Source organism: Melanotaenia boesemani, chromosome 6 (genome assembly GCF_017639745.1).
Source record: "Melanotaenia boesemani isolate fMelBoe1 chromosome 6, fMelBoe1.pri, whole genome shotgun sequence".
Taxonomy (NCBI): domain Eukaryota; kingdom Metazoa; phylum Chordata; class Actinopteri; order Atheriniformes; family Melanotaeniidae; genus Melanotaenia; species Melanotaenia boesemani.
The window spans coordinates 8,570,453-8,597,384 of NC_055687.1; the positions used below are offsets into that span (position 1 = coordinate 8,570,453).

General features: G+C 38.5%; 1 protein-coding gene across 1 annotated transcript; it reads left to right on the forward strand.

Moving 5' to 3' along the window:
• Positions 1-934: 934 nt before the first annotated feature.
• Positions 935-4,100, forward strand: arl4aa (ADP-ribosylation factor-like 4aa). The gene is made up of 2 exons (XM_041988594.1): positions 935-1,355; positions 2,643-4,100. The coding sequence occupies exon 2, from the start codon at positions 2,745-2,747 to the stop codon at positions 3,345-3,347; it is 603 nt and encodes a 200-aa protein (XP_041844528.1). The 5' UTR covers positions 935-1,355; positions 2,643-2,744; the 3' UTR covers positions 3,348-4,100.
• Positions 4,101-26,932: the final 22,832 nt, after the last annotated feature.

Consider the following 26,932-nt stretch of genomic DNA (forward strand, 5'->3'; position numbering starts at 1 on the left):
AACGAAGGAATAACCATTGCATGATTCTAATTAAATACCTTAAATTCATGACCAGTTTAACAAGAACTTTTGTAATTTTTTGTAAATTTCATCCAAAAGTTGAATATCCCTAACGTTTTATGAATAATTTTCCATTAAATCTAATGGGAAAGTGTGTCCAAACTTTTGACAAGTAGTGTGAGAGGGAGAGTAAAATAGAGAAATGAAATACACAAATCCCTATTTTTATCATAAAATATAATTATATATTCATACTAATTATTTTTCATTTAATATAACAAACTAATGAAACAAACTACGGTTATCTAATTGAGTTCAGAAGCAGAGGCAGGTTACATAAGTCTGTGGCTACAGACCGTGGTCACTGTTACTGTTATCTTTGATGGTGGACGGGCTTCAGAGAGCATGGCGCTGGTCCTGCCCTCAGACCAATCATTTTAAACAAAAACATGCGGGTAAATGGGGCGGCGCTGTTTCTACACACAGACGCATAAACGTGCAGTCTGCCAGTCTTCAACTACACACAAGCGAGGGACCGACTGGGAAAACCACACCGATTCTTCAAGCTAAAACTACGGTAATTTAAACCTGAATGTACAAGATAACGGTCACCAACGTCCTTCACGCGCGGTTGCTAGCTTAATTCACGCTTAGCGTTCTACACAGTCTTAGATGTTTATAGTTTTTCTTTTAAATAACACAATTTGTTTACCCGACTTACGTTGTCAAGTGTATCTAGATCTATTAAGCTACGTTTAGTCTACGTGGTGATGCCATGAACTCCATCAAAATAGAGAAGTGCATTTGCTTGACGTGTTATTAAAGTAAATAATACTTATAAAAGATAAAAAAAAATAGCATAAATAATGTGCCATTGTTACTTATGGGGATCAGTTTAAGTCGCTTCTCCAGCTTTCATACAGCAACACAGATTTCAGACATGGTATTTGGCTCCACATTTTCTTTTAAAAAACTCCTAACTCCATAAACAAAATGGTGTGACAGACTGTCCGAGCAACAGGTGATCCTGATTCCCGGGTAGACACGTGAGTAACAGCTGGATTAGCCAATCAAATAACAGAGATAGGAGCGTACGCACCAATCAAATCGGCCCGCAGTGTCTGTGTGGGCGTTGTTCCAGAATGGTAATACACAGCAGCGGCGTCATCAGCGGTAGAGCCACACTGGGCTTGGAAGACAAACAGGAAAGGTTACTTTCTGGCGAGGGCTTTCTGTTAAGAGGGAGAGAAGTACACATTGAGCTGGATTTTTAGATCGTGAAGAAGCTGTAGAGGATCGCAGGTAATTTCAGAAGGGCGTAGGTTTCATCATTTCTCCTCAGAAGGCTCAGACTGGTAGGTAAGGAATTATTGGTCTGGAAATAACATTGCATTCGTCTAGCTGCTCAGTAAATGTCTTAATTGAATGCAAATAGTGTTCACTTAGTTTTGATACAATTAAGGATGCAGTATTTGCCTGAAATTTGCATTTATGCGTTGAATTTAATAGATTTAGGCAGCCATAAACTCCACGAAATTAAATAATAAATTTGTCACGCCACTGTGACTGGTGCCCTCACTCGGTTACAGCTCCCCAAGCTGTCAGCATAATATTGTCAGTTTGAACTCAGACTACATACAGTAAACAAATTGAATGTCTTCCCCTGAACTTAAAAACTGCCTCACAGGTAATTGAATTGGCTCAAATTTGTTTATTATGTACATAATATTCACCAGAAAGGTGCTGCACAGGAAAAAACCTCTGACAGTACTTCCACAACAGCTATTTTCATTGTTTTTCTCAATAAAGAGAGAATAGGATTAATATCCATTGTTGACAATGATTTACAATAGATTTTAATCAAAGAAGCAGTGATTGTTTTTGTTTTGTAGGGTGGCATTGTGTTTGACTGCTAATCCAAAAACAAAATATCTGACTTAAAGTTTGATAGAAACCAGCTACAATTTTGAGTTTATTATGAGGCTGTCCTCCTGACAAATATGTCTAATTTTGACTTGTAGCTCTGTTTTGGTCTCCTGAGACAAGTTATCTTTTGCAGACTTCTTCTTCCTGTAATTTTGATTCTGCTTACATACGGACTTTCCCCAAAGTAATTCCTGCCTAAGAATGGAAATGTGATGTAGAACAAAGCCTGCAGGCTGGAAAACCCAAATATGAACTTTTAGGCGATACATGCATTATGGGGGCGGGAGGATAGAAAGAGGCATGGGAAGCCATGTTGACTAAATGTTTACATTATATTTTTGTTCATTATATTTAGGTTTAATCTTTAAGTTCTTGGCTTGCAGCTAGAGTTAGTTGATGTCATGGGCTGGTTTATTGCCAGTTGGATTTGGACTTTACCCGAGCTGCCTCTCACCTGGATTTCTTTCTTCAATATCTTGTCATCTGACTCCCCCCTTGTTTGTGCTTTTCTTTGTATCTGATAAGCTCTTGCTAATGTTTCATAGTAATATGAAGCAAAAGGTTTCTCAGACAGCCACCCAGAAGGCATGTTTTGGAGCAGTACTACACAGATTGTCGTGGTTATATTTACAGGAAGAGAGTGATGGGAAATTTAATATGACTTGATCCTGTGAAGTCATCATTTCAACCAAAATAACATGGTGTCTGTTTTTCAGGTAGCTGCTGCAGTCATTTTGGAGTAAAAACACATCTGAGGGCCGTTCCTGGACACCTGCCTTATTCCACCCTCGTAACCTGTTCTTTCCCCATGTGGAAAGATGGGGAATGGATTATCTGAACAACCGAGCGTCTTCTCAAGCATGTCGTTCTTCCAGTCTTTTCACATTGCCATTCTCGGTCTGGACTCTGCTGGAAAGACTACCGTCTTGTACAGACTGCAGTTCAACGAGTTTGTGAACACTGTGCCCACCAAAGGTTTCAATGCAGAGAAGGTCAAAGTGTCTCTGGGTGGCAACAGGACTGTGACGTTCCACTTCTGGGACGTCGGCGGCCAGGAGAAGCTACGCCCCCTGTGGAAATCGTACACGCGATGCACAGACGGCATCATATTTGTGGTGGACTCTGTGGATGCAGAGCGCATGGAGGAGGCCAAAACAGAGCTTCATAAAATCGCCAAGACCTCTGAGAACCAGGGAGTCCCCCTACTGGTGGTGGCCAACAAGCAGGACTTGAGACACTCTCTGGGACTAGTTGAAATTGAGAAATTACTGGCGCTAAAAGAACTGGGCCCTGCGACGCCCTGGCATCTTCAGCCATCCTGTGCCATCATAGGAGACGGACTCAGGGATGGCCTGGACAAACTCCATGAGATGATCCTGAAAAGAAGAAAGGTGCTACGACAACAAAGTAGAAAGAGATAAACTCATGAGATCAGATGATATGGTGTTATATGTGAAGGAAAATATTTCTCCTGAGTGGATTTAAAGCTCCACAGCAGGTTTAGATTCACTGTGCTGAGTTTTATCAGTCCAGAAACTGAGCTTTAGTATTCCCAGTCATGATGGTATGTTCATGCTGTTGATCAGGAAGTGAAAATAAAGGAATAAGGTATGAAGGTGAGAAAGTTTCAGATATGTGTGGGTATGTAATAAAGAGTCTATAGGGGCTAAACAGCACTGAGGGTTTGGGGTGTGGAAGGGTGATAAAAGTTGCGTAAAGGATGCTCTAAGGTTTTGAACAGCTGTTCCAAACAATTTTACCAAAAACAATCTAAGAAAAGACTTTGACTAGTTGAAAGGTGAAAAATTAATGGAAAATGATTGAATGATGTACGTCAGAGGTAATTATACTTCACTGTTTCTTCTGTTCTATAACTGTAACTTGTACATTTTTCACACTGGACTTTTTTTGTGAAGGAAAAGTATTATATCACAGTATCAGTTTGCTTGCTGTCTTATATATTGTTTTTTTTAAAAAAGCACTTTAGATCATCACTTTGTATGGAGTTTACAGATTTGATCTCGATCATGTGTTTTGATTTTTTTTTTTTTTTTTATAGAAATGTTTGGACAGAATCCAGCTTATGCTACTGTACAGTAGTTTGTCCACACTGGCCTCATTGTCATTAGGCAGGTTGTGCTTTATGTTTTGCTAAATAAAGAATGTTAGAAGTATTTATGGTCTTTAGTTAACGCTTGCATCTAAAATTGTGTGTTGCTTGAGTAGGACAAATATTAAAACAAGCTGTGTGAAAACATTTCTTAACAAGCCACTAAACCAGTTTGAACAGAAGAGCTGCTGACATTATGGGACTCGTTCTGCTGTGTGTGTGCGTGGTGAAAGAGGAAAAAAAAGCATGCTCAGGCAACTTCACCACAAATTGTCACTTTAATTTGCCTTCGGTTTCATTTTATGTAGCTTGCACATTAATTGTGTTGACACAGGAACACGCCTTAAACCTAAAGGTCCCATTTGAAAGACTAGAGAGAAGAAAACAAATATGTCTTGCAGTAGCTTTTCCTTATCAAGTAAAATACTGCATATGCTAAATAAAGGAATATGATGCACAAAACCAGTGTTTCCCACAGATTAAATGTGTGCCAGCTGCTATAGAGCCTTAAACCATCCTTTTGTTGTTAGAGCAGTCTGCAGGCCTAGCCTGGTACCACAGGCTGGGACAGGAGGCTGAACCCGGTGGTACTACGGAGTATTTTTGGACTGTGTTGAATATGCAGCCCAGTGTTTTAACACCACTTCTTCTCCCATTCCTTTGAAACAATTAAGCCCAAAAGGCTAGTGCAGCAGCTGGCATTCCAAAATAACTGGGTGATGCAGATGGGTAGTTTGCGCTGCGAACCGACTTTATTATCAAACTTCTGCACTATATAAATATCTGATCCACTTAAAACTCCATAATTGTGACCTTGATGATTTAGGGCTATGTGTCAGGGGTCTATTCGATTTTAAAACAGACTTTACAGCATCCCCTTAATAGTGGTTTTTTACTCATTTCTGCAATTTTAAGACTACAATAAAACTCAATTGGATTTTTATGGCTTCATTAATGTTATGAGATGGTCGAAAGCAAAGGGGGGTCAGGAAGTGATGGAGTGGTTGTCAGGTTCCCAGGATGGCTCATTTTGTTTTTAAAACCCAGGTACCTCTTCCCTACTTGCCTGCCAAGGACGGAAACTTAAAGGGCAAAGGCATTATCATTCTTTTCCTAATTCAACTTCCCTTTCACGGCAAGCCACGTCAGCTGGGTGTACGTGCATGTGTGTGAATGTGTGTGGGTCCTGTCCTGTCCTGCGTGTACAGTTCAGCACCTCAGGTCATTTCTTTTGATCTGCTGAAGCACTCACTGGGGGGATTACTGTAATAAAGCGTATTTCCTCTCGAGCTTTATATTTGCTGACATGGTTTAATGTCTCTCAACATATGGTGGCTCTAATAAGCCTCACGATTTTACTATTAAATATAATCGCTTTTCTTGTTTAGAAAGGCCCCTCTCGTCTACATTTCTTGGTGAAATGTTTACCAGGGTGAGTAAATGTCATGTTCAGTGGCAATCCATTACTCCATTAAATGTAGACGGTGTCTTTGGAACAGGAACGCTGAAGCCAACATAATAATGAAAGCACGCTGCAATGTCTTTGGAATTGCTCATCCATAAAAGACTTCCCACTCATTCCTGCTATTATTCTGCACTGGAACCGTCTCAGCTGTTCTGTAGTGAGATGCCTGAAGCATTATTGAGTTTGACAGCTTTTTTTTTTTTTTTTTTTTTTTTTTCAGGTTGAGCTGCAGACAGCTAAATGCTGTACAAAATGTTCTACTCCATGAGAACATGTTTTTCCACAACATTTGACAAAGCTACGTGATGGGAGGAGCCTCTGATTCCAAGAGGATTTCTCAACGCTGTGAAGTTTTCTTTTAATGATATCTTTGGTGTTACTCAGCATAGTCACACCCTTAACAGTCTAAAATGGGAACAAGTTGTGCAGTGTCCTTACTTGTACTGTACATTTATGTCAACCGTCTTTATCTTTTTGTTATTTGTTTCTGGAAATGAGGAGAGCCAAAAACTATTAGATGCAGTATCCTTTGCAAGGTTTTATTTGCTTAGAAAAGCATTTTAAGTTCTGTACTGGATATCCTTGATTGAAATAGCCTCCTTGAGTTGCATTTGATGTGGGATTTTTGTTAGTATAAATCTAGATTTGACAGATATTTTGCTTTGGTTAGTAACTGATTTAGTTCCATATTCATCAAAAGTTTAATGAAAGAAGAGCATTGGATATGGACCACTCCTGAGGTCTGCTGGTGGATAAGCAGGGATGTGAGGTACCAAATACTTCTCACGAGGCTTTTTGGATTTCAGTAGGAGGTGGTGAAGGGAAGGCAAGTCAGCCTGTAAGTTTGGAAATGACAGAAGAGAAGAAAGGTTCAAAGATGTGACTAGTTGGCTTGAAAAGTAGCAGACAAGAGCCTGGGTTGTGACGACAGAAGAAAAAAAGAGTTGAGTTCGATTTGTGTAGGAAAATTAAAGTAAAAACGCCTCCAGAAAAAGGCCCAAATACTAGATAATGATGGTAGACATTAGGGGAAATTTATTGTTGAAATTATAAGATCCTTTTATTTAAATTGCATGGTTTGCAATTTAAATAAATCTAATAGCTGATTCCTTGTAAGCATAAACTTAGCAAAAGTTGGCTGAAAACAGTGCAATTTTTCATAACTTCAAAGAATAAAATCTTTTTATTTCAGAGAATCCATCATATTTTGCAGATGACTCAGAGTTGTATTGGAAGTCTGACATATATAATGTAAAGAGTACAGGTGGGAGTACAGTCCTTTGTGGTGCTCCTGACCACCATCTTCAAACACACCTTTTAGTCTTAAAAACTGTGGTCCGTTTGTTAGGTAGTCATAAATCCAAACAGTCACAGAGGTTTCCACCTGAAGATTTTGGAGCCTTCGCAATTGATATCATGAGCTAAATTATTTTAAAAGCACTTGAAAAATCACAGAACATTATCATCTCAGTTCTGCCAGGTTTGTAATAATCATAGTGGGCTCACTGAAGCAGGTAGATGCTGGGGTTGAAGACTAATAACAATCTTCTCAGGACTTTTATGATGTAGGATGTTAAGATAACTTGTCTGTAGTCATTTAATACAAGTGGTAGCTATTTTAGGAACTTAAACAAGGCAGGACGTTTTCCACAGCACAGGAACTTTTTCCTGACCCACGCTAATGTTGAAAGGTTGAAACGTGCTAAAGAATCCAACAGAGTTGTTCTGCACAGGTCTTCAGAACCCTGAAGCTGACACCATCTGGACCTGCAGCCTTGATGTGGTTCAGTCTTTCCGGCTGCTTCTTCACCTGACTGCTGGAAGCAGACTGGCCGGAGGAGGAGGTACTGTATCAGTGTGTTGATGCTGATTTGAGGGGAGATGAGGCTGTGTTAAGGTCCATAACTGAGCTGCATAGTGACAGAGTGGAGGTGTGACAGGAAAGTTGGACACTATGGAAGATGAGAGATCTGTTTGACTTGAAAAATGTGTTAATCTCATTTGCTCTGTGCAGACTTCAGTGTAAAAACAAGCAACAAATTATACCTAAAGTGGCAAGTTGCTATATTAAAATATTTTTGCTATTAATTTGTCTTTTTATCAACCTTGCTATTAGAATAAAAATGAATGTAGAATCCATAACATGCACTTTATTTGACATTTAATTGGACAACACACTTAGAAAGGATTTAATTTATTTACGGAAGTATGTCAGGCATCATGATGCTGTGGACTATGTGTGAAAATGTTTGCCATTCTGGCTGTTTAAAATCAACTCTGTTGGATACTATTACACCTCTAAGAGTTTCTGTACAGACATTGTACTTATGATACTTAAGAGGTGATGCTGTCACAGTGATAAAACCTGGATTTTATTAGAGCAAAGCAACAGTCTGAAAAAGGTTTAAATTACCACCAGCTGACAAAGAGTCTTAATAGGGTGCATTTTACTCTATTTCTGATCCACCTCACAGTTTTCACTGCCTCTGATTTCACACAAGCAGGAGTAAATCAAGCTCCAACCCCATTCTCTGCTTATGATCTGATTTTTAGAGCATTGACTTTGTATGAGTTTAATCTTCTTACATTTCAAAAGTTTAATTTAACTGGACTAACACAAGAATTCATTTTTTCTAGAACTGTGTAAATCTTGTATGCTGTGATAAAGAAACGCTTAGGTCAGATTGAATGGGGCTTAAATTCTTCCTGCATAACTGAGATGAAATTGAGATAGCTTGCTCTGAAACCATGCTTAAATAAAGAAAAAATCAACACAAGGGCATGTATATGAGGGTTTGCTTAAGTGTGATGGTGTGTAAAATGCCTATTTTGACCCTAAATCCTGGTGTATACAATGAGAACTCTCAGAATCCACAGCACATTCTCAGGTTCAGACTTACAAAGGCTGGTGTGAAATCTGATATCTGCCTTCGGAGGTGGAGATAGGTACCTTTGGTACAACGAAGAAAAAAAGGAGCTTGTAAAAGAAGCAGCTGTAATTTGAAATACATACCACAAGTCTTTTCTCTTACATGGTTGTGATACAGTTATGTTTGCATCTCACTCCACCAGTGCACTTTCCCACAAACCAGTCTCCAGGGGTTTTCTTAACCTACTGAGTTTTAGATGTATCCATTGTCTATGTAAAAAGAGGACATTGCAATAAACACACATGGTTATTATACAAGGTTACCGTGATGGGATTCTTTTTTCTTTCTCTGGTCTATTGAGAGCGAGTGGCCTATTTACATGTGAATTCTTCCTGCAGCCCTGCTCAAAGTAGAGAACGGGGCCACCTGCAAGGGGAGAGTGGGGGAGGAAGAGGAGGGGGATGCTGTGTGAGGAGCTGAAGAAGCGTACTCCTGTTTCTTCACTGCACAGAAGAGAAGCTGCTTCATTAAACCTCAGTGCTATAGGGGCAAAGGGAGAAATCTCTGCCGTAGTGAGGTGTAACAGGAAGAGATTATGCTTTATCACCTAATTCACCTGATTAGATTTTTATTTTAGGACTGAAAATCTGGACGAAAGGGCTACAGATGTGTGAAAATGAAAACTTGACGTTTGAGTTGTTTCTTGGATCATACTTAAAGTGTTAGTTTACCAAAGATAAGACACTTATTCTTTCAATGCACATTTTTCCAGTCTTGCAGCCAAAACGTGGCTGCAACAGTTTTTTCCAAAACTAACACAATAATTATTTTTTTCTGGCATCATGTAAATATTTTATGTTTTCACATTTGGAAAGTTTGCAGCCATTTCCATTTCAGAACCACCTCTGATATGTGCAAATAAGTGATGATTATGGCTGTAAATGGGTGCTCTCTTGTTTTGCATGTTTGTAATGAATGATCTTGTGACACAAAACTTATTTTATATGATACATGAATGTCATATCAGTGCAGAGTCTAAATTGTAGACATTAGGGATGTCTGTTTTCCTGAAAACAGAGTTAGAAAGAATTGAAAATGAACATACAATTCTTCAGATTTAAATATTGTTAGTTTGTTCTTAGGAAAGCTTTGTGTGTTTGTTTTCTCACATACCACTTCAAAGCTCCCCCACATTTTAAAAGATGTTTAAAATCTAAAAAGCGAAAAGTAAAAGCCTTGTTAGCCATGTGCGCTTCATTATAGCCTCACCCTCTGTTTGGTACTGTGTGCGGGTTTGCATGTCCTTTTGATTTGCTCAAATAAAATGCTTCTGCCAGACAATAATTTCAAATGTAATTGACAAAATAATCAATATTTTGTCTCTCTTTCATCCACCTGTAGTGTCAAAACAGTTTACCAGTTATTCACACAGTATGCCATTTAAAATGTATCAGGTCATTCTTTGCTTCCCACATGTTCACTAGAGTCTTAGTTGCCAATGTTTGAAGCAGCAACATGAACCAAAACATTACAGTTATTTAGCAGATGTTTTCATCCAAAGCAACTTACAGTAGTTAGGCAGTAGCGTTAAGGGTCTTGCCTAAGGACCCAACTTGAAGATGTTAATATTCGTCCCCTGGAGGGATCGAACTCAAACTCTGGAGATGGATGCTCTGCCAACTGAGCTATCCAGCTATGGCCAGCAATACATGTCCACCAATTAACACTTAACATGCTGTATACTGTATGTAACTCTCAAAATAGTGTAAGCCGAAAAGCTTTGCATTTATCAGGCACTATAAACCAAGCTGCCCCTTTACTTCGGCAAAGCTCTGTGCTGGTTCCCAAACCTAACTTTGATCTCGCCAGTGTGTTCAAACAGAAAAAAAAAGTTGGCTTGAAACCTGAAAAGTTTGTTCTCAACTGGAACAAAAAATAGTGTTTATTCTTTGCAAACCATGACATCATCAGTGGGCAAAGGCTGGGTTCACTGGTATGTCAGACCAATATGCAGCAGTGGCAGAGCTAGACTTTAACATATGGGGTGGCCAGAGAGCGGGACAGACTTTGTCAGGGGTGTCTTATACTAAGAAAGGAAATGATTGTGTTCCTCTCTTTAACACACACACTCACATACACTGCTGTGACAACTGTGGTCACATTAGAGAGACACGAGAAATGAAACCATTGATAATCTGAATCACCAAGGGGAAATATTTTCCACTTGAAAAAGGTTCATAGAAAGGTAAATTGTTTCTTTTGGGGTGTTTGATGTGGTAGTAGGAGGATCAATGACTTCTGACCCTAGCAGTTCTGGTGGTAATCTGGATCCTTGTGTCAGACTACCATGACTTGCATGGCTAGCTTCGCGCTGGGAGCTGTTGGGGCTGCTGACAATGGGACTGGGGTCTGTCTCGGTTAACTTTGTGTCCTTCCTCTTTGCCAGAAAGTCAGAAAGATCTCCCTTTCTCTTCAATTTTACATCTTGATACAAAATAAGTCTGGTCACATTATATATTTTTCCACATTTTCATGCTGTAGCTATTTTAAAATCAACTAGCAGCCTTGCTAGCCTCCTGCTTAAATTAAACTGGATCATGTAGCTCTAGCTTAGTCAAGACTAATGTAATGCTACTTTTTGAGTATCTTTATAGTTTATTTTCAGCTCTAATGTGAAAATCATTAATTTACTGAGTTTGATGTGAAATCCCTAAATACATTTACGGAAACCTAAATATGACATGGTTTTCCCACATTACCACAAAACCAATTTTGTGCTACCATTTAACTACAGTAGATTAGCACTGCGACGTAGCTTAATGCTAACTTCGGGTTGATGGCCTTTCACAACATCAGCAGTTGTTCTTGCATAGGGACAAAATCCCTGTCAGAGAATGTGCTGCCAAATGTCTATATTTTTAGGAATGACTAATTAGGAAACTACTTTATGATTTACTTCAGACTGGTGTAGTGATACTGGTGATCAATGTCTGGAAAGATGTTTCTGTCCTTCTGGCTAAAGCCATCTTGGCCACCTAGATCTGCCCCTGTAATGCTGGCTGGCTGTCAGTGTTCACACAAGTGCTGTATTACACGTGATGTTTCAATAAGGTTTAAAAAAACTAAACACCAGACCATACTGCAACAGTGGCTGTGTCCAAATGTCCACCCTACTCCCTAACCCCTCGTTCACTACATAGGGCTGCACTACATAGCACACTACATAGTGACTCATTCTCTTGGCAATTCGGACATGAAAATGCCTATTTTTTCATCACCGCAAACCATGTGACTACCGCCGTCACCATAGCAACCACAACCTGCGTCAAGATGTCATTCCAAAGCTAATCCAAAGTTGTGTGTAAATATTTTTTTTTAATTCCTTATGTTGTATTTTATTCTTTGTTTGCTTGCTTATAGGTAAGTTCGCGCAGCTCAATTTTTTTGCCTCCTTGCGCCATGTTAAGATTCTTCCCTCAATGCATTGTGGTCTATATTTACCCGTCTAGTGACCATCGATGCTCACTACTTTTCAAGATGCATTGTGGGTAATTTTAAGTGCCCTACTTTTTTCTCTCCGGACATTCGGACACTCCGACAAAATGGTGTGACCCCTATATAAGGCACTATGTAGGGAGTAGGGTGCACATTCGGACACAGCCAGTAAAAGTGACTTATTGGGCAAGAATGGAGCTGGAAGTGGTGTTACATGTCCATTTTTGGAGTGGGCAGTGGGAAAGGTCATTGACCAATAAACCAGCTGAGAGGAGCAGAATTCAGCCACGCAGCAGTTAACCAAAGAAGAAGTCGACCGAGTACTGCCTCTAATCCCTGGATCTTTCACAAATGAAGACCAAAGGCTGACTACATACCACCCATTAAAAACAAGTTTGCATGTAACTGAGGTTGATCAAACACTGTAATAATTCATAATTCATTTTGTTTAATATGTTTCTGTGATGTTATTAGCCTGACAAATAGTTTAAATTTCAGTGGACTAGATTTATGTCAGCTTATGTTAAAATACTAATATAGTTGTCATTTATTTTGGGATCCCTTATGTTATAATGGAGCCTGATGACGTTACCATGAACTTTCATGATCAGCTTTCATAGCTGTTAATGTTTACTTCTGCAAAGTAAAGTCTTCTCACTTTGTTTCTGGTTGTGTTTGTGGTTGATGTGAAAGCAGGCTGGTTTGCCAGAAAGCCCCAAGTCTGGTCACATTATTTAGAGGATTCACTATTTATATCCTATCTGTATCAGGTTAGAGTTGCTCAACATGTAAATAGTTTTACAAAAAACAAACAAACAAAAAAAACTTTTTAAGCTCTTATAATGAGCTCTGAAGCATCTTGTTTGATCATCTTGGAAAGGGCATTCCATTAAGCCATTATCAAATTATGTCTTCTTTGCTGTTATGAGTTCCAAGTTTTTCTTTTTTCGTTTTTTTATATTTTCCCCTCCAGGTATTGTTTATGGCAAACATGGCAGTCATTCTGAAAACCCCTGATAAAAGCTCTACACTGTGCTAGCCAACCAAAGTATCATAGTTTGATAGTTTATTAAAAATAGAATAAAAACAAATACATAAAAAACTTATTGGGCATTAAAATGAACATTTTACCTTTACTTAATTTGTGAAGACAGCTGGGCTCAGGTGAAGGTGTTGCCACACAAATCTTGATATAAAAAAATTGGAATTATGATGTAAAAAAAACAAAAAAACAACAAAAACAAAAACATTTCTTAGTTTGAAATGAGAATGGTACACGCTAAGCTCAGTGCAAGATCTAAACTATACTGTCAGTCGCAGCAGTGACTTTTGCCATAAATGGCTGACAGTCTTTATGTGATGGCATTCCCTGTTCAGCCTGTGTAAAAGCCTCATTGTGGAGGTGATGACTGCCCTTTCACCTGACTGCCTGCATCTGAGAGAGAGAATGGCTGTGGACAGCTGGAATGCCAATAGGAGAAATCTGAATGAGACTTTGAAGACGGTGAAAGTACTTTATCATTTTCTCTTTCACATTGACCTTGAACCCTGAGCTACACAGTTGCACAACATCCATGACGCACACATATCCAGACACAAATCTGCTCCACAAAGAGCTGTGTCCCCCTCCAGCCTGGGTATTGAGAGGCACAAGCCTGTGAAATCTGTCTTTGGTCTTGTTTGGGCATGAGGGATTATGGTGGGTTTGGGCTGCAACCCCCAGTGCTTTATGTTTGCACACTAGCTGATGGGGAAAATCTGTGGCGACCAGTAGATTCCAAGTTGCTGAGCTGCATTTCATTATTCAATAGATGAAGCATTGCAGAATATTTTCACGATTCACATCTTAAAATAAGAAAGTCATGCACAATATGCTCGATTCAGGCGTTTTAAAAATAAATGAAGGTTTTTATGATTCAAAGCAAAAGGCAGAATGGTAGAAAAGGATTTTACAAACAAGTGAACAGTAGATTTGACTTCAGTTTAAAATGTAATATTCTTGTCGTTTCCACTTCCTTATTTCTCATTCATGTTTCAGGCTGATACACTTGTCAAAAGCCCTTTTTTTGAGTATGCACACAGGATAGTTGTGTTGTCTAGACACTCTGCCCTCTGTGTGCTTATTGAAATTCAAATCAGATACTGTCTGTGATTCACCTAAAAGCCTTTCAGCCGTGTCAGCTTGAACTGAATTCCCAAGCCAAAGAAAAGAAGCAGTTGCATGGGTTCACGCAGAGGTCGCACTTTCTATCTTCAGATATTTTAATTGTGTTTCTGCTTCATGAGATTTGGTACGGTGAGGTGGGATAGAGGGATCAAATGCAGTCCCAGTTATGGAGGATTTTGATATTTATGTTATTTACAAATATGATGGGAATATTGAGTCAGTTTGATGCTGCACAGGACCAGATTGCATCACTCATTCCCATGTCCATCACAGATTTTCCTCATAAAGACAATCCTTGATTTTTTTTTTTCTTCCAGAAAAGAGTCAATAAATCATGCACATTAAGCCCTTTTTATGTTACCTTCTCCTGCAAAGTGTCTCCACAAAACAAACACCCATATAAAGATGAGTCCAGGTGCATTTCTAGTTGGTGTACTCAGTCTGCACAGATATAAATATTTGGGTTGCATGCAGTCAGATGCTGAGGGACCAGCTGGACACTTAATATATGGTGCAAATTGCAGGAGAAGGAACAGTGAAATTCCTTTAAAGCACAAATGCCAGACTAAAGCAAAGAACTATAACGTAATCTTCAAAAATAAGCATTAGGAGTTCTCACAAATATCAAACATAAGCACTTATTTTGTGTATTTATGAAAATGGTGAAGATGTGTGTTAATACTATGCAAACAAAAAAAGGTGAAGAACTTAGAGTGAGTAAGTTAAAGAAAAATTTAGATTTATAATTATGTTGTTCTAATGCTAGCCAAATTGTTTTGATGTGATGTGCCTATGCATTAAAAAAAATCTCCTGGACACAAGTATAATATACTGAGTTTAAGGAAAAAGCCTTGAACCTGTGGCGAGTTGGCATAAAGGAAAGGAAATTCCAGTTCACATTAATGTACTGAATTTGTTTTCTTACCCATTAAAAGACCAAGCTACCAAAACCCAAAATGTTCCTCAACTGAGCCAATTTACATCACACCAAAAATCTGATTATTATCTAAATTTCTGGAGGTTACCAGATTATTCAAGTAATCATGTAAATAGCATAATGTGATGTGTTTTTATCAGATAACGGTATTCACAACTACCAAAATTTTATGATCATGTTAACAGGCACACTTATATGTTGCTTTGGATAAAAGTGTCTGCAGCATAAATGTAATGTTCTGTAGTCTTTTCTGCCGGCCTGAATGTCGCTTTCTGCTCTTTCTACAATGCATGCTCATATCCTAATTATTTCTCTCCTGACATACTGTGAACACAACATTAACATTTCTAGAACAAATGTGTTGTATCATGTCCTTCCTCCTGTGATCTGTCCAGATGCTACTGTGGAGTATTTGCAGTTGTGATATTATTAACTACGAGTGTAGTTAAATTGAAAATCTATTACATGCATTTCCGGAGCTGATGAGAAATTGTACTATGCAACTTTTTCATCCGGGGTACCCCGTGATGTTACCGCCCTGTTTCGGTTGAGCACACATCACACACCAGTTAACAGATGTAGAAAGAGAGAAAGAGACAGAACAAGAAATAAGAGTCAAGATGAGACTGCCTTTTACTGGCTGGAGAGAGCTCACAGTACAGGTCGGGTGCAAGACGGATGCCGAATTAGCCGTCAACAAGGGGTGCATCACTGAGAAAATGACAAAGGTTCTGTAGTGCATCTTTAGGAAATAATATGCTTCTGCTCTAATAAATTCAGTAAATCAAAAACTATGAACTGTTTGAACACGAAAATAACAGCTTGGGGCTTAATATGGGATTTTTAAAATGGTGCTTTAGCTTTTGAGCACAGTAGGCAATAATCCCAAAATGGCAAACCAGTTGTAACTGGCATAATGTTAAGTAGTCATTTTTTAAGCCACCTTAGAACAAATAAGACTTTGACCCACATCCAGGTTTAATCAGCTCCGTGTAGCCACATCTAAATTTGTCTAAATTAACATGTTTGCCACTTAGTGCTGTCATGCTAATCGTTGTCTCATTAACAGCATCACAAAATGACAGTTACAGTGTGTTAATGTCAATATAATTAATATAAGCTAAGTCGTGTGGCAGCCTGTTTTGTAATTTGTTAATTTATCTTCATGTGTTTTAGAAAGACTGACATTAGATTTAACAACCAGCTGAAGAGCTGTGTTTATATGTGTTGATGCTTTGTGTGTTCTTCTTCAGTCTGCTTGGACACCAAATATAGCTCCTCTCACTTCACATTACCTCAAAATCAAATTGTTCTTATTGGAATCGCATTGGTCTATAATTAAATCTCCAGGGAAACAACACTATTTCATTCAACCACTGAAAGAGAGGCGTTGATGTCTCAGCTGGTTCGTTGCTTCTCCTCTCCTCGTGTAATGAATCACTCCACTGCTGACCTCGTCATGTTGTAAACATCATGACCCCCCTGCTATCAGCTTTAACACTGATGGAGGTATTTAAAGAGTCACAACAGGAGTTTTTACTGAGAGTTCATTAATTATAAAGAAAGGCGAAGCTGAGTAATGAACTGGGCTCTTTATAGCAAGTTGGTTATATTGATGTTCCCCAATGATTAACACTCCCCACCCAGGCCAGACCTCCTCAATCTGCCTCTATTTCCATGGCAATCAGAGGTGTCCTGTCACAGCTGGAGCTTCAGCTTTATGAAGCTGAAGTTTTCTGCCTGGTAACATTGATTAGACCTTTTTAAAAGGGTGGTGGGCTTGAGGATCATCTGCCAAAGTAGTGATAGAAGATAAGAGGATTGATTGAATTTCATGGTTCTTATCTGGGTCTCAGGCATGCCAGAGGATACCCGTCTTACCTCTGAGGGTGGAGTAATTTCAGTTTCTCTTGTCAGCTGATGGGCGTCACAACTACTGACCAAGACTAGGTTGTTATCTTTAAAAAAAAGGCAAAAAGTCAACATTTGTCTCCACCAGAAATCTTATCAACTGTTCCCTGCTGTTGTGTCAGAAACCGGGTGGAGAGTGGAACAATCAGGCTGCAGGTTTTCTGTGAGAACCAGACTCCTGCACAGTGGGTGAGAAGAGGGGCGGGTTATGTGCTCTTGCCCCCAAAGCCATAAATCAAAATAAATTAAAGTCAGGCCGCCAGCACATATGTTCTCCTCAGTAACAGGATTTCTCAAAACAAAGACTGGTGTCATGGACTTCATAGAATCCCCATTAGCTAACAGCTAATGTCAAAGAGATGGTTAGCTAAATGTGGTTGCATCATTTAAACTTGAAGCACTAGTCTTACCAAAAACATCTAATGGGTACACTTGTTTTTACTCAAAACATAAAAATGTTGCAAAACATTTGAAGACTATTATTTTGTGTAGGTGAGGATTCCTGTAAGACTGTACTGAACTTTAGCAGCTTTTTAGACGTTGACAACACATTTTTTCTCTCAACAAAAAGTAGCAGAAAACCATTAGCTACATTGTACCTTGGGAATGTGCTCTGGGAAATTCTCTTTTTGAGAAATGATGCTTATCAAGTGTAACATGGATTCCCTGCACCACCACAATCTCCACCTCCCTCTTCTGTTTCTATTCCGTCTCCTGTGGCAGTGGATTCACTGAGCCAATGTTAAGCCTCTTATCACCTTCACTCCCACAGCTCTCTTTTGTTTGTGAGACCCTAGATCTTCTCAAGTCTTTCATGTCAAATCTTACGAGTAATGTCCCTGTTTGACACAAAGACAGTGTTAACATATGATGACAAAGAATGATAAATGTTTAGATTTTTTTTCCAAAAATTTTTTCAGCTAATTAAATTGATTAATAATCTGTCAGATGATTGGATCATTTTCCTTGAGGGCTTCAGTGGATTTTAAAATCGTCCCATCCTGAAGATGCTGAGACCACAGAATGGGTTAGCGGCTTAGCTGGAGGGTCTTCGTATAATTTCATCTGATGGTCTTAGAAAGAGCGACAGTCCATTTAAAGTAGAATAATCTGCTGTCCTTCCAGTGTAATTAGCTCTGTGCTTTGTCCTGCTAAGTGACACAGATGAAACCGCCATGACACTAGCTGCTGTAATTAGTTAATTCACATGGAAATCTCAAATTTGTAATATATCGTCCTAAAAAAGTCTTTAAAGTCATGCACTTTAAAATCAAACATGCATAAATTACACAAGCACATGGAGCAGTACTGCATCTGTTAGCAAGGGAGCATTTCTGCTGTCTGTGTGCACAAATCCATCCCTACAAGCATATTGCTCTGATAAAATGCATTTTCATCTTCTTTCAGACAAACAGCTGCTCACTCAACAGTCTAACTTTTGAGAAATTGATGTCTTTCACTCCAAAATTTTCCCTAATCCAGCAGGTTCACTAGCAGTTAATAGTGATAGATTAATTTATCTTACAATCCTTTTAATAATCCTTCAAATTAATTTAGCTAACACGAAGAGAAGCTATGAGACTCACTTCAAAGAAAAAAAATCAAACATCTCTTTCTTACCAAGAGACATGTAATAAACTTTTCCATATCTAAAATGTAATATTTCCCTTGGCTGTAATTATTGAGATAGTAACATATCCCAAGGCTTTTGTTGGGCATCATCCAAATGTCATTTTGGAATCACAAATTATTAAAAGTAAAATAATAAAGTACATGTACACCTAATTATCCTGATTTAACTCAAGCATTCACAAATAAAATAATCATAGAAAAGGAAGGAGGGAACTAAAGAAGTGCAAAAAAGTTAAAAAAAGATCCAAGCATTAACCCTGTTAACAATCCCGTTTCCCCTCTACTTCATTATTTGGCATTTATTGCCAAATAAACACTAGTGAGTTGCTGCAAGTGGATATCAATTTACAGGAGCGTGCATGGAGATGTTGAATGTTGATGTGTTGATGAATCTAGGCTAAAGATGCCTCTCTGTAAGGAGTAATGAAGAGGAAACTAAGTACGTAAACTATTGTTGAGCCTGTATGGTAAAACTGCAGTTTCATGCTCTGTCATGGGATCAGAGAGAGCAGGGGTTGATAGTTGTAAATGTGTGCAGACCATGCAGGTTTTTGGAGGTGGAGTAGCAAAAACTTTCTCTGGCAAGAATTAATTTCTACCAATAAATAAAACACTTGGTGAGAAAAGGTTAAAATGCTGGTTCTGTATCAATGACTGTTACACACCCACAAGAAAGGCTGTTAAAGAGCAGCATTGTCTGAGATTTGAACTGCAGATTTACAGGAAGCACCTACTTATTTGAGAGTTTTCATTAGTTTCTTTCCTCTTTTTCCACCTATCATAACAATTTGGAAATAATTAAATAACATATGAATTTAAAATATGCTGCAACCTAAAAATGTCCAAAAATCCCTGATGAAAAACAAACCCATAGCTCAGATCCCTCGTTGTCTCCTCTGTTTACCTTGATGGCAGCTAAGCTGACTGCTGTTAATATCTTAACCAGCTTAAAAGGTCATCACCTGATATGGTTTCCAGTCAACATGATTTCATTCTCTTCCTTTTTAGGCCAATACTATAACCACAAGTTATGTAATGGTTGTACTGGTATACATCAACCAGGTCCATTGTGTGACTTTACAAATATATTTTATGGTTACAACCATAATAAAATAGATAGATTTAATAGTTATTTAAACACGTACTTCAGCTGTCAGGAGAAACTTTAAATCAACTCATCTTGGTCAAACTGCTATAAGAAGAGAAGAACTAAAGATTTCTTTTGTCATGTCTTTATGAACAATGAAAAATACGATGACCAAGTCTTTCCTGCAGGAACATATCATGAACCGTAATGTGTTTAACAACTTGGATATCTCACAGCATAATGATAAGTCAAACAGAGGCACATGGACATCTAACTCATAGCAATACATTTCTGTCCATATAATCTTTGAAGAATCAAGATCCATAACTTGTAAAATGTAAAACCAATGTGTGTAATTTGTAATGAGTGTGTGACTTTATTTAAATATTAAAAATTTGAGGAGGCACTACTCTGAGAAACATCAGCCATTCAATGCCAACATCCTGAGGGATCCCTGGCGAGGACTTCCAAAGTGCAGTTTGATTACATCTTATAACTGGAGCTGTACTACCATAGTAGTCATGCTACAGCATAGCAGTATGACATACTACTGAAAATCTGGCCCAGCGGAATATGTAACTGAGTAGCCCTGATGTAGATACTGAATAGTTTACTTTTAGCCCATTTGTATAAGTACTGTTTTGGTTTCCGGCTCCAATCTAGGCTGGAGCCCTTGTGTGTGGCGGTTGTATACACTGGTTATGTCTGTGTGGGTTATCCAGCTTCCCACCCAATCCAAAAACATGCAATTATGTTTAATTGCTGATTGCAACTTTTTGCCTTGTGGCAAGTGGGAAATACTCCAAACCCCAATGATCCTGAGCAGCTTGGTGTAGAGAAAGAACGAACCAATAACTAGATTGCATGCTAAGTTTATATACATATATATATATATATATATATATATATATATATATATATATATATATATATCAAACTCCTGGTCCATCACTTATTCCATCTGCTGCAATGGTGCAGGCTTGTTCCTTCTATATAAATCGGCTGTGAGCTGCAAAGGTATGCAGCTGAACTGGTGACGGAAAATCACTTCTGTATGAAGTGATGAGTCAGCTCATGTTTTGTCCTTTGTCTAACAGCGAGGACACACAAGTTTTGCACATACAGGATTTGTAAAACACAATTGTGTAAACAGAGCTGGGCTCACAATCAAGAAAAATGATGGTAGGCTTAGTAAACTAAATACATACGAAATAAATACTGTAATTTTAATACTAAAAATTTAAACATTAAATTAGATGCTGGTGTATACTGCAACCTTGTTGTATTTACTGTGTTAAAGACTTCTGGTACTCACTGTATTGTGGCTAATTACTAGTGCTAGTTACTAATTTGATTCAGGTAAACAAAGTCTGAATGAAGACAGATGAGACATCAGCAAACCTGTTTGCAGTTTCAGACATATTTCCTCCCAGAGTGCATTCTTCTGCTTTGTGGTTGAACAGGTTATTTTGGACTTTTTGTTTGCTTCAACTCTTAAAATCACCCTAACAACTAAGTTAATTGTCCATAACGCTGCCATAAATTAGTGGTATTGTGCTTGATTACAATGGTCATATTCAGTATTGTTTTGATAATGAAATAAAGTATTTCTGGAGTGATGTGTAAAACAAAGAAAAAGAGGTTAAAACTGATGCTGTCTTATTTGAAAAACCTAAAAGCCACCAAAAAACAAGATTTAAGAGCCCCTTTGTGTTATTTAAAAAAAAAAACAAAAAACAAAAGTATTATGTCTGATTTTGGTTGAAATCTGAGACTAGACTCTCAAAGCCAGATCTGAATTTAGATACTAGAGCCTCATTAGCAATCTATCTTTGTGGCAGTAGGGTGGAAAAAAGGAAAACCACACACAAAGTAGCTTTGTCTTTGGCCAGCGTTTGATATGCTACAGAGAGGCCCCTGATCCCAGAAGACTGAAAGCAGAGACTTCAAAAGTAGCCACTGTCCACCTTTGGAAGAGACAGATGATTCCTTGTTCAGCATGAGGACCTACTGAGGTGGTTTAGCAATGCCTCTTTAAATTACTACGCTGATTACCTTGGCTACCTAAAGTCATAAGATGCACTGTTTAGAAAAATCTAATTTATATGATGATTGGAAAGAGACTAAAACCTGCAAGCTCCTTATCTACTTGTCAAACAAGCTGCCGGAAACTTCATACGGGGGATTTCTGGGGAAGTTTTTCTGTCCTCCAGCTGTAGATTTTAACTTTTGTTGTGTATGCATACAGGAAAGGAAAAGTAAATGACGAGAGAAGAGGTGGATAAATCAAGAGGAAAAAGATGAACACATGATCAAGATAGAGTAGATGTTTTGGAGCTCAGACTGTGTTTGTTTTTAGCATGACTGACACTATAAGATTGAAATATGCAGCGATTGTGACGATTAAATTGTCATGCTAGGTATTTACCAGCATGAGAAGCAGGTTTCTGCCTCTCAAAAGAAACTTTTCTTAAGATTATAGAGATACACTATGGGTTGTTGAACAGTCTGAACTATTAACTCTTATCATATTGCTTTAAAAAGAAAGCAACTTTGGATGTTTTCATGTTTCACTGTGACAAATCAAATTTACCTTGGCTCGTGACTGAAACACATCTTAAAGTACGGTAACCTGAATGAATTGTGTCAGTATGAGACTGCAGGAAGTCAAGGACTTCCAGTAACTTTTGCTGCTGTGGTTTAAATAAACTATATCATGCCTTTGGCAGCCAAAGTAAGGATTCAATCAGTGACACATTTCTGAAATACATCACACAAAGTGAGATATAACATAAAGACTTGCTCTGACAAAAGAGATTAGAACAAACTTATCCCAAACTTTCTTGAACTTTCAGTAACCCTGTCACGGAGAGAAATAAAACTGCAACAGAACAGTCTGACTGTGTTTTTGTGCACAGTGTTCTACAAGTTCAGCAGCTTTTGATACAATAGTCTCTCCCCACAGGGAGCAGCCATGACGTGTTTGGAAAACTCAAGACCTGTTCAGCCAGAGCAGGTGCATCCTGGTCCAACAGGAAGTCTTTAGCTGTAGGCGCTGCACACTCCCTGACAGACGAGCACATGGGCTGGCGGTGCAGTTCTGGGAAGCAAAACCTTATCTGTTTTTGTCAACATCTGCTGTTTATTTTTTCCCACTCCAATCTTAATTCAAACATTGTGCCAAGAGAATTACACGCAGTGTGCACAGGCATGACACAGAATTTGACATTTTGAGGTCTCTCTTTTATTTCCAGTCTGATCTGTCACTTTTAAATCCCATTCTGGGAATGCTGACAAAATTCTCCCTCTTGTCTGATTCATTCTGTATTTTAGCGTTTCTATGAGTGCAGAAGCTGATAAGACCATTTTAGATTCAGCGTGTCAGTTTTGATGACATCTGCATTTGGGAGCTCACAACGTATTTGCTAAAGACACCACGAGGAAAGATAAGAAGAACTTTCTTGAACCTTGAGACAAATTGCTCACAGAAGATAAAAGCAGAGGAGGTTGTAAAACACAGATGTGAAAGGTAACACGTTTTAAATGAATCCATGATGAGCATTTAACGTAACACTTCCTGACTTCCTTATATCATCACACATCTTTCCACCTTTTATATCATCTTCATTGTATCATCTATTATGAGTCAAGGCCGAGTTGTATAAACATCTACATGATCTCTTACAAATAGGATGATATACTGTATGTGCTGAGACAGAGAACAAAAAGTTCTTTGTTTTTTCCCACATTGAGAATGTTCATAACAGTGTTTTGCAAACAGATATGTGTTTGTAGCGAAACAAAGTTCAATGAATGACTCATTGTTTCTTGGATTAAGTTGAAATTTTAACTTAGAATCAAAAAGGCTTTGAGAAGCTAGAAGAAAATATGTAACCCTTTAAAACCTGATCTGTTCTCAGCCTGACTTTGGTAACAGATGGTGCTAAACTGTTCCAAAATGGCCATTTTGAAGACCTCATCCAAACTGTCGGCACCAAAATCCTACTTCACTTTATTAGTTGTCCTATGCAGAGATAATGTTCTCATATAGTACAATAATTTGACAGAGGTCAATAGCTACAGCTGCATCATTTTAACCCTTCTTTTTTGTTCTTTTTGCAAGCCTGAAACTTTTTTATTTGTGCTATGTGCCATCTTCATTTATTCTTCACCAGTAAAACATAAACTTATATTTACACATTTTAACAAATCTCACAATAGTCCCCTAATTTTGACTCCAAAAGTATTAAAATAGACTTTGTGGTTGCAGATATATACTCATTATGAAGATGAAATATTTGAGCAGAGCAAATTGTTAAAGTCCAGGTTGCTTAATATGTTAAAATTCAGATACTTAGAATTTTTAAGAGATAAATATTTCAACAAAATCTTATAACAGAACATGCAGTCATGTGAAAAAGTAAATACATCCTGTGCCAATTCTATTCATGCATAATAATAATAATAATAAAAACATCATACAATTAGGTAAACACAGCCTCTAATAAACAGCATATTGTCAAGGTTGCTTGGCAGGGAAGGAGTGGACCCAAATGCAGGCAGATGAGCAGACCGATGCAGAAGTTAAAAGTTTTTAAAAAAGACGCACACACGAAATATGACAGGTACATGGCGTGAAGACTAACTGAATCAAACGTGACATGAAGACAATGGACTGGCCAGATGAAAAGGTAACCAAGAGATATATAGAGACAAGAAGGACTAATGAGGAACAAGTAGAGCGAATGAACAAATCAAACCAGGAAACAAATGAACAGGAAACAGAAAGTAAAACAGAAAACAAGAGAAGGAACTGCAAAAATAAAACAGGAAACCAGACATGACTGTGACAAAGAACACCTACAGAACAGTAAAAACAAAAAATCTACAGAACCAGAAACACATAGACCATGACAGGATGAGAAGCGTCCCATCCCGGGACCCCCTTAGAAACAGGGGCAAGGCTTGGCGTGGGTGTAATGAACATACAATATTGTAAATATGCCGGATTTAGCAGGTTGCTAATTTCCATTCGTAGTTCCATAAAGGAAACACATCACAGCATTAACAACAGTAGTGCATAACAATAAATAAGAATGCAATAACAAGAGGAGCAATAAAACAGTTTGAGAGACTAAGACGGTACAGATATGCAGCAACGGTCTGCAGACCAGGATCTCCATATCGAACCTGGCCCTGCTACGGTGAGGAACTTTAGCCTCCAGGGACAGTTGCTCTACACACTGCCCCAGATAACTGCAGAATTGTTGGCAGTTTTAGGACAGGTAGAGCAAGGTCATGTGACAGGAACCATGACTAGTGAGTATAAAACTTTGTAGGGACTTGGACCAGCAATCTCACACTTAAAGTCAGGGGCTTGTTTCCATCCACAACCCCATCCTGCCTCTAATGAGACAGTTTTTATCTTGTCCAAGTGAAGTGTGCCAGTTGTTGACATCATGTTTAGGACATGAATGTAGAAACGCTTTCACTTGTGCAACAGCAACTGTATAACAATAGGGAACCACTGACAGAAAACATAGATTCTCCTCAAGGTTTGAGCCTTTATCAAGAGGATGGAATTTATTTCTGTGGACTAACAAAGGTATTTAAAGATTAGTCATGAAATCAGGTTTCTTTTTACATCCTTTTCCTTTTGTCTATGTGGAGACGCAGCTTACATAACGAGGTCTTATTATTTAAAATCCACCCGCTTAATTGCTTTTAATGGTGATGTCACTCCTGTCACCTGTATTGTTTTGCTACGTTCTAATTTACATGTGTACAACTTTGTTGGTTTAGTCACTTATAATCACTTTAATCACCATCTTCTCACTTGCAGATGGTTAGAGACTGAAGTTTTAAAGACAAGGTTAGGGTCAGAAAAATGTACATGGTATGGGTTCACTTGTTTTATATTCATGCATCATAGTTATTGGAATGTCATATGGGCACTCCTCTACACAAAGCAGCCTCCCATCACATTCCCATCATGATTTTAAAGAGTAATTGTGATGCTACTTTAGTCAAGAAGTGGACAAACACACCCATTACAGGGTGTATTTGAGTCTGGGCAGTCTAAACACTTTCTATATAAGACTTTGGTGGTTCTTTGGAATGAACAATCTGGCCCATCAGAACTGAAAACATAGTAGGCATCCTCTGCCTACTATGTTTTCAGCTCACAAATAATCTATTAGACCCAAAATAAACAGCTAAAGCAGGTGAACAAACTCAAAAGAGCAAAGTTTAGGAGTAATTTAAATCCTTGATGTTACATTTAAAAGAATCTATCATGCTAATATTTCCAGTGTATTTTGCCAGTGTGTTGCAGTGTGAGGAGAATTACAGCAGCATCTTAGGCCTGTAGCATCAGTTGTTGCACATGCCTTCATGGATGCACGTGTTCTATTTCTGCAGTGAGAATATGTGGGTTGGTTTGGTTGCCACACTTTGCCTTCAGCTGTCCTAGTAGGGTAGGAGGGGTAAACATACCCCAATTCCTCCCTTTTTTTTCCCTCTCCTCTACCCTCCCCTTTCCTCTTTCACTACCAACCGCTCACAGAGACAAGCACGCACAAACTAGACAAGGCAACTAGGTCAACCTCCAGCTATTAAACTCCTGTTTGCCTGTTGAGACAGCGGGACAAATGGGTTCTACTTCAACTCAGACACAAACAAAGGACCTTCGCATCCATCGAGGGCCATAGCCCCACTTGCATCCTAATGAAGGAAGAGTGCAGCGACATGCATTCTCCCAGTTAGTTTGCTTACTGACTAGGAAACACAGTGGGTTATGCAATGACACAATGATATCCTGGTTGTGATATGGACGGAAAGAAACTAACCAGAGCGATAGCATTTTTGCGTGTTGGAGCGCTTAATCTTCCTGTTACCAAACGATGTTTCCATGAATTTGCATTTCGTAATAGGGATGTCCCATCCCTCCTGCTGCTGATTGATTGCAAGTGGCCTCCCCAAATGAAAACCTGAATTATTGAAGCACACTGTAGTAGGTCACACTGGATTAATTTCCTCTTCAGTCACATAGTTTGATGCAGCAATGGAGCTTTTTTTGAGAGGTAAATATAGAGTGAAGAAAGGGGCTTAGTTACATTTACAATATTTGTTCTAAAATTTTAGATGTTGGCCTCACTTAGGGCTCTGCAGCTAATGGTATCCAGGCAGTAGGACAAGACAGTGAGAAAGACTGCAGGTTGAAATGTTCTGATCTGCAAATCATGCAACATATATTATCCCAGAATGACCAAATAAATCAAGATAAATCATCTACACAAGGCCAAATCACAGACCCTGCCCCCAACTGTCAAC